The sequence below is a fragment of the Necator americanus genome, chromosome II, assembly GCF_031761385.1.
Source record: "Necator americanus strain Aroian chromosome II, whole genome shotgun sequence".
Lineage (NCBI taxonomy): Eukaryota > Metazoa > Nematoda > Chromadorea > Rhabditida > Ancylostomatidae > Necator > Necator americanus.
Genome location: NC_087372.1, coordinates 41,849,925 through 41,866,899, shown reverse-complemented (window position 1 = coordinate 41,866,899; position 16,975 = coordinate 41,849,925). Strand labels below are relative to the sequence as shown.

At 38.6% G+C, this 16,975-nt stretch overlaps 2 protein-coding genes across 5 annotated transcripts in view; both read right to left on the bottom strand.

The window, feature by feature from the left end:
• Nucleotides 1–2,693: 2,693 nt before the first annotated feature.
• RB195_021024 (uncharacterized protein) overlaps nucleotides 2,694–16,975 on the bottom strand; it is a gene marked incomplete at both ends in the record, with an annotated part of 38,736 nt that continues 24,454 nt past the window's right edge. For 2 of the 4 annotated variants that reach the window (XM_064189658.1, XM_064189660.1), the window contains 2 exons: nucleotides 16,599–16,616; nucleotides 16,674–16,761. In XM_064189658.1, coding sequence (XP_064045539.1) covers nucleotides 16,599–16,616; nucleotides 16,674–16,761 — 106 coding nt within the window. Of the gene's footprint in view, nucleotides 2,700–8,016; nucleotides 8,193–8,245; nucleotides 8,366–8,659; nucleotides 8,673–12,744; nucleotides 12,802–15,019; nucleotides 15,113–16,598; nucleotides 16,617–16,673; nucleotides 16,762–16,975 lie in introns of those variants that run through there. The other 2 variants (XM_064189661.1, XM_064189659.1) reach the window with 2 other exon arrangements.
• On the bottom strand, nucleotides 16,520–16,970 carry RB195_021027 (uncharacterized protein; the record flags this gene model as incomplete). The annotated part of the gene is made up of 3 exons (XM_064189664.1): nucleotides 16,520–16,616; nucleotides 16,674–16,761; nucleotides 16,931–16,970. The coding sequence occupies 3 exons, from the start codon at nucleotides 16,968–16,970 to the stop codon at nucleotides 16,520–16,522; spliced, it is 225 nt and encodes a 74-aa protein (XP_064045544.1).

The window sequence follows — 16,975 nt, the reverse complement described above, 5'->3', positions numbered from 1 at the left end:
GCCAGCAATGAGCTGCGCTATACCGGTACATTCCCAGTAGTCTGTGAGAAGTTGAAGACGGCATCGTTTCGGACGCAAACATTTACGTCATATTCTACAATAAATCAAATTGTTTTTATAATATATGTCGTATACGAGGTATATCGAAACATCAAGGCTATAATGATACTATGTGATGATAGCATAATCAATCTGGTAATGATGAGATGAATAAGATTTTCTCCTTAGTGTATAAGAATATTTGTGAGTTAATGAGAAACGAAGCGAATAAGCAAGAGAGCCCCTGCTTTTTCAAAGCTAAGCGATGAAATTGCATAAATGTTCGTTCAAATAGAGAGTGGGACTGAGTTCCACTAACCCTTCTTTTTAACGTGAGTGTTGCAAAGGAAGCATTACTTTCTCCAGGAACTTCAAAAAAAAAGAACTAGAAATGACATTTCTGAATTTGCAGCCCAGCATGATGAACTTTCAGAACATATAGCTTGCTAAACATGAGTGAAAACTATGACACAGCACTATTTTTTCACAAAAGTTCGGGAATGTGTCAGAATATCGAAATATGCCTAATAATATATAACTACGCCCTACAATAAAATAAAGTGCAATTACAAGTAAATTCTTCGTATAGAAATTGCAGAAAATAATGAGAAGCGTGTGCTCCAGCTTACAACGTACGCCGCTATTAGCTGGCAGCTGACTTACACAGTGCTCATACGCAGATTTTCCTGGCAAGCGGCACTCCCGTCCGCATTGATTGGGCCTGTCTCGGATCAAGAATTCAGTGTAACCCACAAAAAAAGCATGGAAAACAAAAAAAACAATATAATAATACTACTACTCGAACTATCAATGCCATTATGAAAAAGAGTCGAGATTAAATTCAAAACTACAGAAAGATAAGAAAATCTAAATAGGTTTCTAGTGAGGTGGAAGCAAGTGACATAGTTTAGTGATATAGCAGATTAGTAATTGTAAATGGGAGTGGTATAGCAGGAACGAGTGTACCGCAGTTGGTGAAAGGTTCTCCAGCACCGTCAGTGGGTCGAAGCAGCTCTTGACCAATCAACCCTTTCAATGATCACTGATTTGATATCTCGACTGGTCTCCACATATCACTGAATAGTTCGCATACGTGTTCATAGACCACAAACGATTCTTACTTGAAGTCGAACGAGTTGGTGCATCCCAAGCGGACCGACTAACGTCTGACACTTTACCCTACATAGTATTTGAAAGTGCAGCCCTAATATAACACGACAGAGGAAAAAAATGCTAGTAAATTGTAATACTCACTAGCTGCGAATTGAAAGTGGCAAAAGTGAGTATGTATGTGTAAGTTATACGGCGCACAAGTTACTGTAGAATACTGAGGCTGATACTTTTTCATAAAGCGGATAATGCTCGTCCCTCAATATAAGAACGATCAGAAGAGATAGGATAACAGTAATCGGTTTATTCATGGGAAGAAGAGAGTGAGGGTCACTCTGAAGCAAAATATACCTCCGTCTCTCAAAAAAAAAAAAAAAAATCAAAAAAGACAGTTTTTAGTTTCCAAGGGCCGAAAAGACATGATGAAAGAAAATTACAGAACAAGGACGGTTGATTTCTATTTGTTAACCATTTAAGTACCACGCGCCTGTACAAAAGTGCACTCTATGACGGATATACACGGCGTAAGCGTTAAAGTGGTTAAAAACAGTGTACTGCGAAATCAAATGTGTGGGGATCCCACCACTAATACGAAGGGATAGGACTGCAGTTCACGTTATGAGTGTCATCACGTTCAATTTTCACTACTAATACAGATAAAGGAAGGCGAAGAAGCCTCGGTTGCTCAGGTCCTCTCTGTAATGCAAATTAGGGAGGGTAGCTGAAAGTTGGCAATTCGCATCGCGTCTTCGATTCCGCACGAGGGCTTTTGATACCTAGTCAAGTTGCACTGATTTGAGTCCGGTGCAGAAAAGGGTGTTTCTCACGCCTTCCTCTTCATGTCAAAGTGAACGTGATCACACTTACAGTCATAAAAAAACACGCCTACCCCTACTTACTCGTGGAGAAATCCCAAAATCGTGAATTTCGTAAGATGACGCCTTCAAAGAAATTCTTTGGTGACGTCTCTTAAATAAGAGCAAATGTTGTCTTCTTCATACGTTAAGTTGAAATTAATAATTCAGGAGACCTAAACTTAAAAATTCAATAGATTTAACACTTCTACGTTAGCTTATTCTACGTTACCTGGAAGCTAATCTGCAACCCAGAGGATATGATTGAGTCTTCTAACTTGATTGGTTTCTCGATTCTATTTTTGTATTGAAATAGAATGTGAAATGGAGAAAATAGGGATGTTTCGGTATAATTTACTCCTTACGTTCAATCGAGGAGTTCAAAGTTGTTCTTGAGACTTTGTTGTAAAGGGAAATCGAATGAAGCATAAAAAAAAATCCAAAAAAACGACACAAGATATCGAAAAAGTAATTGAAAATGGGAAGAAATTCCGGAACATCAAGGGAGAGTACATTGCTGACCTAACTGTTGTAGTTTCCTTTTGCTAAATATGAGTTCGGAAAAGGACCCTCACAAGTTATTCCTCAGTTCACTGTGTTGAGATCCAGCACCAAATATAACTTCATACCTGAGGGTACAATCTCTTTTGAAGATAATTTATGTCCACTGTTCGAAGATGGCACTACAATTCAATGCTGAAAAAAAAGCTATTCAAAATCCAAACTGCTTGTGACGAAATGTATGAGTGATATTTGTGTGCATTCTTCGTTTGTTTGAGCCCGTCTGTCCCACCTATCCAAGAATCATGTTTCTTATGATGCACTTTTATCTTTTACTATTCTCAACTAGCGCAGCCTCTCGCACCGATAATTTTATTTTTTGGCACATTTTTCTGCTGACGCGAGAATACAAAAACATTTATCAACCAAATCGCAGATGAAGTTCATAAATTATCTTTAGAACTTCGAAAATTTTGGAACTTATTTGATATATGTGGGAACTGTAATCTGTACTGTATGTAAAAAGAAGTTTCACCGTTCATATGGCAAAAATAGTTCAATAATCCTTTGCATACGGAGTATCCTTTCAAATCCACCGTACGCAAATTTGTTTTAAATGGTGAATTAGCAGCGAAATTGTAAAATGATGATAAAATTGACCTCGTGGTAGGCTAGACAAGAACCTCAAATTCTGACACACCGGAAGTCAGTGTTATTGCACTAAATGAATGAAATTCAAGTTCTTCCCTTAGAAAAAAGTCCTCAGACAAGTCTAGCGAATTAGAATTTTCTTCGAGTTACCGAAGTTACCAGAGGCGGCGTAGAAGAAAATCTAGTGAAAAATTACCAAAACTTCTAGGAGAGAATGGCATCAGTTCCTGCCGCTAAGCATTACAATAACTTGAAACACACAATCAAGAGAGCTCACGTACAGTCGGGTCAAAACGATCTGAAGCCAGGTGCAATTACTAGCGGTCCGAAGTGACCTCAGTAGCTCCAATCAGACTACAGAAATTAGTAAATGCCCTGCTGCGTCAAGCGCAAGATCTCACGCAAATGAGTCTCAGGACGTGATGATCTGACTATACTACGATGTAATAAGGTATTATTTCGTTGAAAAAGAAAACATTTTCAAATACTACAACGATAGAATATGGTAGAACTGAATGAGTACAGTGGGAAATCCTCGAAATACTCTGACTCCGGACTTAGGTCAACACTGCACTCGACTGATCAATGCAATTGAAACGAACAAACAGATGTGTCGATCCGCTCTACGACTAGTGACGAAATTTTCTGGATTCCCTCGGAGTAATAAGTGATCTAGATAGAAGAAATCTTAGTTATTTCTTTTATCTAGATCATTTGGTTGGCGTGTGAGTAGAAGAGCTATCACCGGACAGAGCTTTCCGTCATCATACTCCTTTAAGAAATATTAGAGCCACTTTGCACTACGCTCAGCGAAATATTTCTTTGGATGTCGCTAGCAGCCCATCACATCCAATCCTCTTTCACGTCACATTTCACAGCATATCAGAGTGTGATATGTCCTAATCATGGCAGACATTGACCTCGTTTCAGAAACTTCTCACGTATCGTTATATGTTAAAATTGCTGTGATATAAAGGTTGAAATAAAAACGCATGCTGTATGGCAACCAATTAATGCGCAGATTTTCGCCACCTCATAATTTTGTAAATTTCATGCAATGTTTATTCTATGCAAATTTGCAGCACATCGAGGAACCCAAAATAGAATGATTTAGTAACAGCTGTATAAAGGCAGTAACGACAAACGCATCCTGTCGCCGTGTGTCCCATTATGAAACCGACAAAAAAAACCGATTGATGTTTCGTCAAACTTTTACGTATTTAGTACAAGTACAGTACGCATGTGATATATCCCGATATCTGCTTGCACTTAAGTTTATTTTTATTTTCTTGAAGTTGAACTTCATATGTTTCCTTCATTTCCTTCGATTTTAAGCGTAAATCAATCTGACCGAAAAAAAAATTATGAGTGGCAACGAAACGTCTGTGTATCCTTTAGGTACACGGCTTTATGTACAATGCATAGCTGCGGGACACGCTTCGCGTAGCGTAAGACATTAAGTACCAGCTACATCAAGGTCGCTAGCAAAACAAAAAAAAAACGCTTAGATAACGGAAATGGATTTTAGGCGGATAAATAATCTCGTTCCTATTTCTAAATTTCTACTCTTCTACATATCTGTCTACATATCTATCCACGGTCAGATGTTAATTTGGAGACAAACCATCAAATAACGAAGTAATTATAGTGCACATAAATAATATAATAAAAGTCGTGAAAGTAATGAAATGGAAAAAACAATTTTCAAGTGCACGTGGTTAAATAAAAATTTTGATCCTCCTAAGAATTTAATTTATACAAAAAGAATAGAACTAATAAGAGGTAACTTTGTATTGAGTACTAAGAGGTCGAAGAAAAGAAACTTCATTTCTTTCATAACTTGAACATTGCTTCGGCACTCCTTCATTACATTTGAAATGTGTTCTCTGTCGTTCTCAGCTGTTTTTTTTTCCATTTTTCAAAATCAATTATTCCGATTGGTATCGAACGTTCGACCGTTTATTATAATTTTCAAAATACGAATTGTGTCGTCGAACACATGTTGGGAGGTTCCTCATTTTTTCAACTTATACGTGGGCGTATGTACTGACACACTTCTTATACTTATAGTGAGCTATCAGTGACATTTATATCATATTATTTATTGTTGTTTTACATACAGCATTTTGTATTAATAACCACTATAGTACTATTTATTGATATTTAATATATTACATTATTTCACGGTCAAAGTTGAAAGAGCACTGTTAGAATAAAGGTGAAGACAGCGGTGCCGAAGAAACAAGTTATCCACTCCGAACCCTAACTTATTCCCAATAACAACTCTTTATCCGTTGAGATTATTATTGCTTCACTTCTAGCACCTCTACATTGCCTCTAGTAAAGAGTGTTTGTTGAGGGAAAAAGGAGTCTAGTACGGACTAGACTCTTTTCTTTCTCTTCGTCATTTACTGCCTTAATCATGTTTCGCCACCAATTGACAGTAGCAATGGCTGCTACTATCTCTTCCACGCCTTTTTCAACGGCAACGTACACCGTCGTCCATCTTAGTGGATACGCCCAATAACCGCCACCAGACCGCTCCATGTAAACTCTACTAGCAGCATAATGGCTGTCGTCGCCGCGAAAGGGTAGCGATCAGGATGCCTTGGCGATAACGACTGTCATAAGCAGCGCGACAGAAATTATCGACGCTCATGAACCCTCTGTATACTTGTACTCTGTATACTTGGCGGCACACCAAACCTCTTGACCGTTCTCAGAAGATCGACAGATTTGGCTCGACTCTACTAGGATACAAATAAGTGGCAAAAACCTGCTATAACACATCCAAAGGGGCAAATACTAACATAACAGACATCAAATAACAAAAAGTCACAACAATAAAGATAACCGAAAATTCATTTGTCATTTATTAAATTTGCCCGGGCGGGTGTAGTCCAGTTGGTGGTTAAGACGTTCCGCTGTTAACGCACGGTTGATAGTCTCTCCGGGGTCGAGAAATTAGTCCTGTCTGATAGGATAAAAACACTGGCTTGATTTATCAGCTAATCCTCGCAAGTCATTGTAAAGGCTAGACACGCGTTCGTAAACCTCAAACGATTCTGAATTTGAGTGGACCCGTTCGTGTATTACAAGTGGATTGATTAACGCTAGACATTACCGTTCATTAAATCTTCCAAAACAAAGCTAAATGTCATGCGCCATCCAAGAGTGAGAAAAACGATTCCGACCAATCGTTGCATATCACAAAAAGATGCTCAGATTTAAGCGATACAACAATTTACACTTTACAAACAAACACTCCAAAAACAGCAATAATTTGTTACATCTTGAAGCAACATGGAGAACTTCTAATTAAGAAAAGTTAGCAGTTCAGTTCTTTGGTTCTCGTATGCCTTTCCCTCTTCTGCATTTTTCTCTTGATTCCAACCAGTGTCTCAACCACGCCGCTTACGCAACTACACTGTGCTTCATGTCGTTTTGACCTTACTACAGTTCGTACTTATTGATGATTTTCTACCGAGCGCTGTAGTATGGCAGCATTAGAACTTCCATCGAAAAGAACGAGTATGCAGGTGCCCACAGATATAGTAATAAAGAACGATAAAGCGGCAAGTTGTGAGCAAAGTGACCTTTCTGCTCCTCCATACTCGATAGTCCAAAGGTTGATACTTCTAGATGCACCTCTCACTTTTCAACCCGACCACATTCTCGGCCACTCGGCGAGAATACGCTCTATTTGTCAGGGCTTGTGGGCAGCTTCTTTGCGCGAGCTCTGCAAGATAGTGACTATTCCTGTTTGTTAAGAAGGACAGCAAGGATAGCATTCAGTTTGGTGCAATGTTTCCGCAAATTTCCATAAGGTTGTGAAATCCACTACTGAAAATATTTCGCAACACAGGGTCTGCCATAAGACAATATGAGAGGACCTTCACCTGCGCGGTCAATGTTTCGAAATCTTTCCAAACCAATCTTACTTTCAGACTTTTGAAAGAATAAAAATACTGACTTGTTACATCGACTGGGCCTGAAAATGACTGCGAAAGCCGTAATAACACTAGTAAACGCTAAAGACAACGCACTACTAATCTGACGCGGCAAGGGAATTCACCGAAACGAGATAGAATTGTAGATTGCGGGTTTCGGGGTGGTTTCGCTCACTTCTCCCTAGTCGTTATGAAAGAGCGGCGTAAAAGAAGCCGTTTTTCGCGATTTCAGCCGCAACGCCCACCATTGTACACGTGCCACACCCAAGTGCGGGCGGTCGAAGATTAGTGAGATCTCCTCACCAGCCTTTTCAAGTAAGAAAAAAAAGAAAAACCAACTGTAGAGGTTGCTGAGACTTTTACGTGGAGGTGCGTTCAAAAGCACCCACCTAGCAGAAACTAAAGTGGTTCCCACGCCGTTTTTTTTACGACGATCAGGGAGAGATGAACGTAATCACCCTGGATCCTGCAATCTAGAACCCTATCTCTAGCTCTTCTCGCGGATTAACTCACCATGTCAAATTCCTCATAGGCTGTTTTTAAGCGATTCTGAATTGAAATCCGACGTTCTACTGCATCATGAAGGGATTGATCAACTCCAAACATTTTATTCTACACTTTTCACCGCCCTACGCAAAAATTCAATAAGTCTATTCGGGTAACAGTAGCAAGCATGGACCAGAACCACCCATCTCTTCGTTTTCGTAAATCGACGAGATCGGATTATTACACCCTTCAACGATAACGAGAAGAACTGTTGTTATCGGTTTGTTTCTGTCATACCTTTTCTGCAGCTGTAATTGTAAGTGAATGGAAAAAATGGATTTTTAAAAGACTACGTGTTTTAATTTTGCACTACTATAAAAAAGTGAGAAAGCACAAAAAAAAAACAGAAATTAAGTTCGCATGCATTAGATGGAGCTCACATCACTACTCGCGGATACGTCGTGCCATCGTATTCGAGTCGTGTCCGCTGTACACATAAGGGACAGGAATCGTGGTCCACAGAAGTTGGCAAACAGAATAAAATACGCAATTGAACTCGGAAGTGCGACGGCCGGTAGAAATTCGCGAAGAGTAGGTTCTGCTTGAAAATGAACCACAGTCATTTCTTAAAAACTAGTCAACATATCGACGTACCGATGTTTTCCAAAACAAAGATCGAACTGAGAACACTAGCAAGACTCGGGAAAGGTTCACCAAGATGGATCGCAGTCACAAACCAGCAACAACTCGTACAAATACGTGAAAAGAAAACCACTAAATGTGAAAAAAAAACAAGAAGGAATAAGAATGTTCACAATATGGATGCGATAGTCGGAGCCGGTGCTCTGACCCCCTTCACTTTTGAACGGTTGGGGAAGGGACCTCTTCACTTCTGAAGGGTTGGCGAAATTACCCTCCTTCACTTTTAGGTGGTTGACGAAAAGCACCTTCACTTGAGCTGCACCCCATGAGCTAAACCCCCTTACCTGAGGAGGGTTCGGCTTCTCCCTATCGCACCTATGGTTCAGAATCGAAGCGAACGGATATTACACGGAAACAACGTCTTACAGTTTCTCCCGTCCTGAAGAATAGATTTCTTCTCGACATTTCTTCATCATGGAATTCATTCATTCTTTATCGACGATGTCGCCAAAAACGGCATGATAATCTGCAAAAGATGACTAGGCTTGTCTTTGGAACTCATGTTACGCTCCTTTCATGATGTAATAAAGCAGAAAGTTGCAAGGATGCGTAACTGAAATCTGTGCGAAGCTGACCAAATCACGTGTACTCTAGAATGGAATGGATTTGGAAAAAAAACTGAAGGCATAGCGAAAGGAGATATCCAGTAGTCCATTGGTATTACACTCGTGATTCATATAGTTCTGATTCGACCATAGAATATACATGTATATATATATATATATATTTCCTCACTCACAAACACTTCAAAATAAAACACGTAGGATATGAAGTACATTCATGAATGCGAGAACTAAATATGAGGCTGCACATGATGTATACACTCGTATCTAAACTTACACCCGGCTGCGGGAGGCTCCTCCCCTTGGACCAATGCTAACGCGGCGCGAAATTCAAAATGGCGCACTGAGTAACTACTTCCTCTGTTGCTTCAGAGGAATAAACTCAGAGGAAGGCAGAAAATGAGTGCCTTATGGTTTTTCACGTACTCTTACCTCAAAATAAACGAGGAGAATATCATAATAAACCTTAATCCAAGAAGAAAAAGGAAGTATGATTTCCGGATTTCAAACAGAGTAAGGGATGAAGTTGGAACTTAGGCTTTTCGATCTATATCTTGTACCTGAGAAGAACTACTTCAAGTAACTGCACAGCTAACGTCTTTGACTCTTCCTCTGTTCATTTTTCTTCTGGTTTTTTCATTTGCTCTTACATTGCTTTCCTTATTCAATTTGTATTTTCATTTCCTTTCATCTTCTGGATCATCTCTGTCTTACTCGTCCTGTTTCTACGTTCTACTTTTACCGTCTCGTTGTATTATTGATTTGTCTTATTCCCTTGTCTTGTTTGGTTTGATTATTTTGTCTTATTTCTCTGTCTTTTAAAGTTGTTTCTTTGTGTCTATTCCTTGTTTTATGTCTACTTTATTCTTTTTGTCTCCTCTGAAAGACTTATGATTAAAACTTCTTTTTTTATTCACGCAGCATGTTTTATATCACAAATTTATGTTTTTTTCACTTTCGTGTGTCTCACTGTCCTTCAATCCATTCATGTTTCTGTTTCTGTTTTCCACTCTTTTCAACGTTACTCTGCTTTTTTCATTGTCTTTACTTCCCAGCATGTAATTGCGCTGCTTACTTTGCTCCCAGGTAGCGAATGCGTACTGCATGATAATCGGCACTTAAATCACGTTAATATATGACAAGAACATTGAAGGTAAAGGAAGACAATTCGCATAGAAAAAATTGTGGTTTTTTAAAATGAAAGCAGAGACTCTTTTCCAGTATCTTTTCCTAGTTGGAGAAAGTGCTTTTTCCACAACACATTCACAATGAATTATGTTGCTCTAATATTGGGACCGATAATGAAAAAAAAACCAAACAAAGCCTATGTAGCGTTCTCAGACATTACTTGAAGTGTCAACTCGTAAACATTTCCAATCGACTTTGTTTTTGTTGTCTTTGGACTCGCTTTCAAGATTTTTTCTTTGGTAGAGCAGTTTTCTGCTACCATTCAACCTATTCTGGAGACAGAAAAATCAAACTCTCTTCATATTCAAAGTTAGGCCTAGGAAAGTATGTTTATAGGAAGTAAACGTGAAGAATTTGCCGACAATGAACACTTTTTTGAGCACTGATTAATAAAGTTTGATTTAATTTCCGTTTTTCGTCTGTTCGAGAGTAAGACTACTTATTTGTGCATCCGATTTTTACCAATTCCCAACCTCAAAGCTCTGTTCAGAAAAACTTAGAATCAAATCAAAACTATTGAGGCTCCTCGGCTCTGGTGATGCTATTACGTAATGGAAAAAAATTACAGAAATTTGTAGAACATAACGTCGTTTCTTCCCCTGTTACTAACGCTAAAACTGTAGCGAGGTTAAAGTGGGGTCTAGGTACTGTGTCAATGCTTATTACCGTGGAAATCGAATGAAAACGGCAGAGAACTTAATTATGTTGGAATAAGTCCACCTTCAAAAAAGCAAATAGAATGGAAAGAAAACAAATCAAGTAAAACAGGAAATAGTAGACGAGAGAGAATGAAAGTTCCGATTAAACAACTGATATTAATAAATAAGGAGATCAATGCAAGAACAAATGGAACTGGACAGAGGAAGAAGAAAAGATATAAGCCATGCAGTTGCTTATAGTAATTTCTCTCAGCTGCAAGATAAAGATCGAAAAGCCGAAGTTCCAACTTCATCCCTTACTCAGTTTGAAATCCGGAAAAAAAACCTTTGTTTGTTAGATTAAGGTTTATTGTGATATTTGTGATCGTTTTTCGAGGTAAGAGTACGTGAAAAACCGTAAGGTACTCATTTTCTGCCTTCCTCTGAGTTTATTCCTCTGAAGCAACAGAGGAAGTAGTTACTCAGTGCGCCATTTTGAATTTCGCGCCGCGTTAGCACTGGTCCAAGGGGCGGAGCCTCCTGCAGCCGGGTGTAAATTTAGATACGGGTGATGTATACTTCAATATCAAATGAAGCTGCTCTACATCTAGCACACTATACCCTGCAGCTATAGGTTTGCACACAAAAAGTAGAAGTGGATCTGTTGCTGTTTGTCTGGCCATTATATTATGACTCTCTTGAACTCTTAATTGAGACATAAAAGCATAAAATAGGTATGATTCATAAAGACACTAGTTACAAGACTTCTTTTTGTTTTTCATGAAAGTACTCGAAGTTGCGGAGAACAACCCACTTTGAACTCCCTCTCCTTGGATGTACGTGCTTAAGAATTGAAGTTCTAAGTAAATCTATCCTCAGACAAGTACTGCAGTCACCCTTGTTCTGCTCACACATTTTGTATGCAAGCAACTACGTGAGGTAAAGAGCAAAAACATGGGATGGTACGGCTTCATAATAATGAATAGAAAGCAATGGAAGCCTGTAGAGGTTGCTGTGCTAAAACGCGGCGCGTCGCGCAACCGCCAGAACAAAGCCTGCCCCTACCGTGTTTTAGTGGCTTGTTATGTCTTAGGGCCCGACTAACTTAGCTATTTTGGTAAGTTTGTTCGAAGAATTGGTGGACACGGGAGGATTTGTATGATGTTGATATCAGAATAAGACAAAATTCCTTGCACGTCGTAAGAGCCTGTGCGGTGTGTGTAGGCAGCACACAGATACGTGATTCTGACGCGTAAATGATGGTTTGCGACGTTTCTGATTTATCAGCTGCTTTTTGAGTTGTGAGCCACTGGATATGGTTGGCTGATTTAGTAATTACGTTAATTAACACAACTATTTTAAACAATCATTTGTCTTTTCCTGTCAGAGTTCGTCTTTTCAGCTTCCTACCTGATGTTGGTTGAAAGCGAAATATTTTCTAAAAATCATCGTATACAAGGGTGAGTCGATGGGAATCTGTCATTCATTTCCATAAGGGTAACTTCTTCGTTCCGCACACCATCGGCCAAAAGTAGCCTAGCAGTCGTCTAAGCAGCTTTCTTTCCATGCAGTCAAGCTTTTCCATCACCGTCCGCGGCGCTGCTCAAGTCCCCGATCCGTACACCATGATAGGGCTGAACTGAGCTGAACTGTAGTTAGACTCGGAGGTTGACCTCGTTGATGATGTGGGTCGACCACAGACACTTGGTCAATGCGTTGAATGACGAATTAGTTCTAGTGCATCTTTGCTGAATATATCTCTCGTAGTTGCCTTCGTTTTTCAGCATACAGGCCAAATAAAAGAACACATCCACGAGTTCGATAGGTTGTCTGATTCCCGTTGAGGGTTTCGAAGAGACCCGCATCTGATGTGTTTATTTCGGTAATTTATTTGAATAATTTAAACATAAATTCTCTTGAGAAGAAGTAATAATAAAAGTAGTAATAAAGAAAGATATGCCTAAAATTCGAATTTGTTTTAGTTCACAAGCCAATAAGTTTCGACTTTTGAAAAGTATGTTCCTTCATTTAAAAACATAGATGCTGTGAATGCTCATCTAACCATAGCAGCTTTGATTGTCGGGAACCGGACTGCTTCCAATGTGGACAGAAGCTGCATCCTAATTCATGCTTTAAAAAGAAAACAAAGCAACAGAAAACCAAACGCCAGCATAGAAGTCAGGTCAAAAGAATATAACTTCGTCCGTGATCGTAGTATTTTTTGGGAAATTTTTCGTGTGACTGCTGACATACATATGTTAGCTTCGGCCACTTTTGGCTGATTTCGACTTTTTTTTTTCGAAAACCGTCTGGATAATTAATATACACGCTGAATGGACGCCACACTCATTCGCGGCTTGTGAAGTAAGGTCAGTAGTATGGCACAGCTCCAAATTTTAAAAAAATTGGAATAATTGGACTGCCCTCGCCAACTATTTTGCACTCCCATATCTGTGGCTTACGAACAATTTATAATGCGCCGATTTTGTAATTGCTCATGGTTTTGTTTGTCTTGGAATCTTTGTATTACAAAGTGGCTACATACATATGAATTTAAGACTTCCGTTTTCCTCTTCAACATATGTGAGAGCATAACTGCAGTTTTTCCTTCCTGATCAGGATCAATCTTGGTGATAAGACACCGAGCTCTCGAACACAACCCCATTCCTCTTCTTCTTCCTCTCTTCCTCCTCCTACAACGTTGCGGCGGCAGTTCTCGGTTGGTGTCAATTATATCTATTGGATATTTCATTTGTTTCGAAAAACGAAAATTAGTCGAGGAGCGAATGACAAATGTGAATTTCGGTTGCTGACAGAACCAAGAAACACCAAACAGTGGAAGAAGCAAATTTGCTGTTGTTGAAATATTGGTATTGAAACATATTCATTTTTACTCTAAAATCTACGAAAGATTTCTAAATACTGATTAAAGCGTATAATTCGACAAAGAAGAGAAGAGTCAGGTACACAGGTCCAATCACATAAGAACAAAAAAAACTAAGCTAGCTAAAAAATCAACATTTTGTTTCGACAATGTGAAATGGGACTACGCAGGTTCGACACTCCCTGGGTCAAATTTATGCAAATGAGTTGGAAAATCGAAACCACTTCTAAAAATATAGAATTTATACTTATATTTATACGTAGTTAAAAGCTGTTTGAAAAGCGATTTAGTGGAATTTAATGATAAAAAATGCTTTGAGTCTGTGCACATTAGGTCTGGGAGATGGTGAATAACTTCGTCACAAAAGGGTCAAAAGAAATATTTTTGGTAGTTTTTTAGAGGCCTTTCCTACAAAACAAGTCATACCGCTTTTTCACCTCCTAATCTTTTTAAAATTAAAATATGACAAAGATGGGAGAAATGGGATTTTTCTTTCTTATTCTCATCAAAAATTTGAAAAAAGGTGAGGCTCTGGAAACCATTTGATCTGGGGCCTGATAGCGAAAATCCTCTGCTACTGCTACAAAACACTGGAAGGAGATCTACATAGCAGAGTTGTTCTGAGTTATTATGAGAATTTGTTCAATGTCATACATTTTCCGCGCGGGAGCGAAATTCGGGATTTTGAGAAGATTTCCAATTGTAGAAAAGCGGGCTGGGTTTTAATGAATCACACAGATATTCGCATAGAAGGACTTAGAAAATCTGCATATGGTGAACTTCTTCTTTTCAGGCATCAGGTTCTCTCAAAATTTAGAGGGAAAAATTTTTAAAAAAAGTCGAAAAATTTCGAATTTTGTCGCTTCTAGCTTCCAGGAAATTTGGTCTCAAAAAGCATCGCTATGATTAGTTTGTAATGCAAACCTCCTCCTATAAAAGCCACGCAAATTATCTAAGTTCTCCTATTCACGAAGTTATTCGCGATATCCCAGACCTAACTATTTGAACAGAATCTGAGCTTTTTATCTTTTAAATTGCATTAAATCCACTTTTAAAGTGCTGGAAGCTGCATATAATTAAACTCTTCATCTATTAGAAGTGGTTTCAAGTTTCTATCACTTGTTTCTAATTCTGCTTCTTTTTTTGACTCACCAATGTGTCGGACCTGCGTCGTCCCATTATCATGTCAACTTATTGTACATTGTTAAGAAAATAATGATGTTTCCATGTCGCCTGGAACTTAACATAGTATTTCGTGATGTATGTAAATATACTATTTAATATAAATTATTAATTAATTATTATTCATTTCATTATTAGTATTAATATTTAATAACTATAATAATGTTATTTAATGTAATATTTTGCATTGTATGTAACTATTTATTTTATTTATTTAACGATATCACAATTTCAGGATGTGTCGCTGCATGCTTCGTCTCCATCTCCTCACATCAGTAGTGGCGGTTCGCATCCGTGTTTGTACAAACTCCAATACGAACAAATCTCTCCATCTTGTTTTTCGTCGTTTCCAAATCCATGGCCTCTTAATAATCTAATAATAGTAATAATCTTAGTCCATCGGTTGTTCTTTGCAGTACACATCTTTCTAACCCAGTCCATTTTCTTTCAATCGCTCTAACCCTGATATTTGGGAGTTTAGTAGTATTTTGCAACCATAAGTTCGTACGATACATAAGAAGAGTTACACCAAGCATTATTCTCATTATCTGCCGTTGAGTTATCTGCAGTGCTTTGAGATCTTTGCTTCTTGTAGTCCAAGCTTCACAGCCGTAGAGGAGACAAGGTTCCATACATTTTGTATAAAGTCGGCGTTTGAAGTTCACTGGAAATTTTCTGTTTGTGAAATATGCACAGAATCGGTTGAATGTGTTCCAACCAGAGCGAATTCGTCTATTTAGCTCAGTTGTTAGATCACGATCAAAGGGTATACATTGACCAAGATAAACAAAGTTGCTGCATTAATGTATAGGAGATCCATCAGTGAAGATCGGTATTTCTTCGGAGTTGGTCATGACAAGTGTCTTGAAGAAATTCATTCTCATCCCTGCAATTTGGCTTTTGTCGCTCATTTCTTGAAGTATTAATCGGAGTTCTTGTGGTTTGTGCGCGAAAAGAACTACATCATCAGCGTACCTGAGATGACTTAAACGGAGTCCATCTATGTTGATACCTCTGTTTCTCCAATCTAGGCTACGGAAGACGGTTTCCAAAACGGCAGTGAAGAGGGCAGAAGAGTAGTAAGTATCTATCTCTATTATCTAATTATTTTATACTACGTAATTTGCCCTTGTTTTAATGGTATCCTCCATTCACTATCGCATATTCCCTTACGACCCTCCTCCTCCGCAATCCCTTCTCTTTACGACTGCCAGTGGGTAAATCCCACCACACGCTTGACCCTGTTCCTGATATTCGCTCATGCCAAGTTTGCTGCTGCTCAAAGAAATTATCGAACTCAGCACTTCCTGAGTGGATCCAGAAGTCAGATTCGATTCGTTATATAAAGTAGTTTTCAGCAAGAAAAGAAGCGTGAGAAAGCTGACATAGCTAAAATCATAATTTGTTTATTTTTGCGTAGTTTCTTTTTTTAACTCGCTACCTGTAATTTATATTACTTATAAAAATTTATAGCTATATTCCTTACACTAGACCTAGAGTTATCAGTATAACCTCAGTAGGAACCAATTCTGGTAAACTGGTTATTTCAATGACCTCACCTTCATTGAATTTGAATAGAACGGAAAGGTATTAGTGCAGGGACCGAGAGTAAGTTATTCTCCCACATAACAAATGAAAAAAAGAAACGTAAATCTGGTGGTTATACTCTTTCAGTCCTAATGAAACAAATGACATAAAGAAAGGAGGTGCTACTTTATTTATATGTGCTAAAAGCGTTGGTAAAATAAATACAAGTTTTGAAATGTTCACATCAAACTGGTGAACAGTTTGATGTGAACAGGACGTTGGGCACATGTCGTAGTTCGAGTAGTTGAAAAGAATAAAGATAGTCACACAGGTCCCGCAATCTGTGATACATCTCAAAATATGTGAGGAAAAACTGCTATGACTGAGGCTTGAGTAACCTTAAAGATGAACGCTGACTCTGTCTCCGCAGTAGTGAGATAGCTGCATTCCAGCTGGTGGGCCGCCATACGGTCACCAAAACAAAAGCTGCAATCTCAAAACGATTTAGTGGTTTGCATGTCAAAGTGCCGTCTCCTCACATTCACTGGTATTCCTAAATAGCAAAACAATGCATAGCATATTAAAGCTTTTCGTGCGGCATTGTGAAAGACAGTTTAGTATCGAAAAAATGTGAAACGAAAATGATAAAACTCACCACTTGTCTCAGAGAACAAAAAATATACAAAACTAGACATGTTCT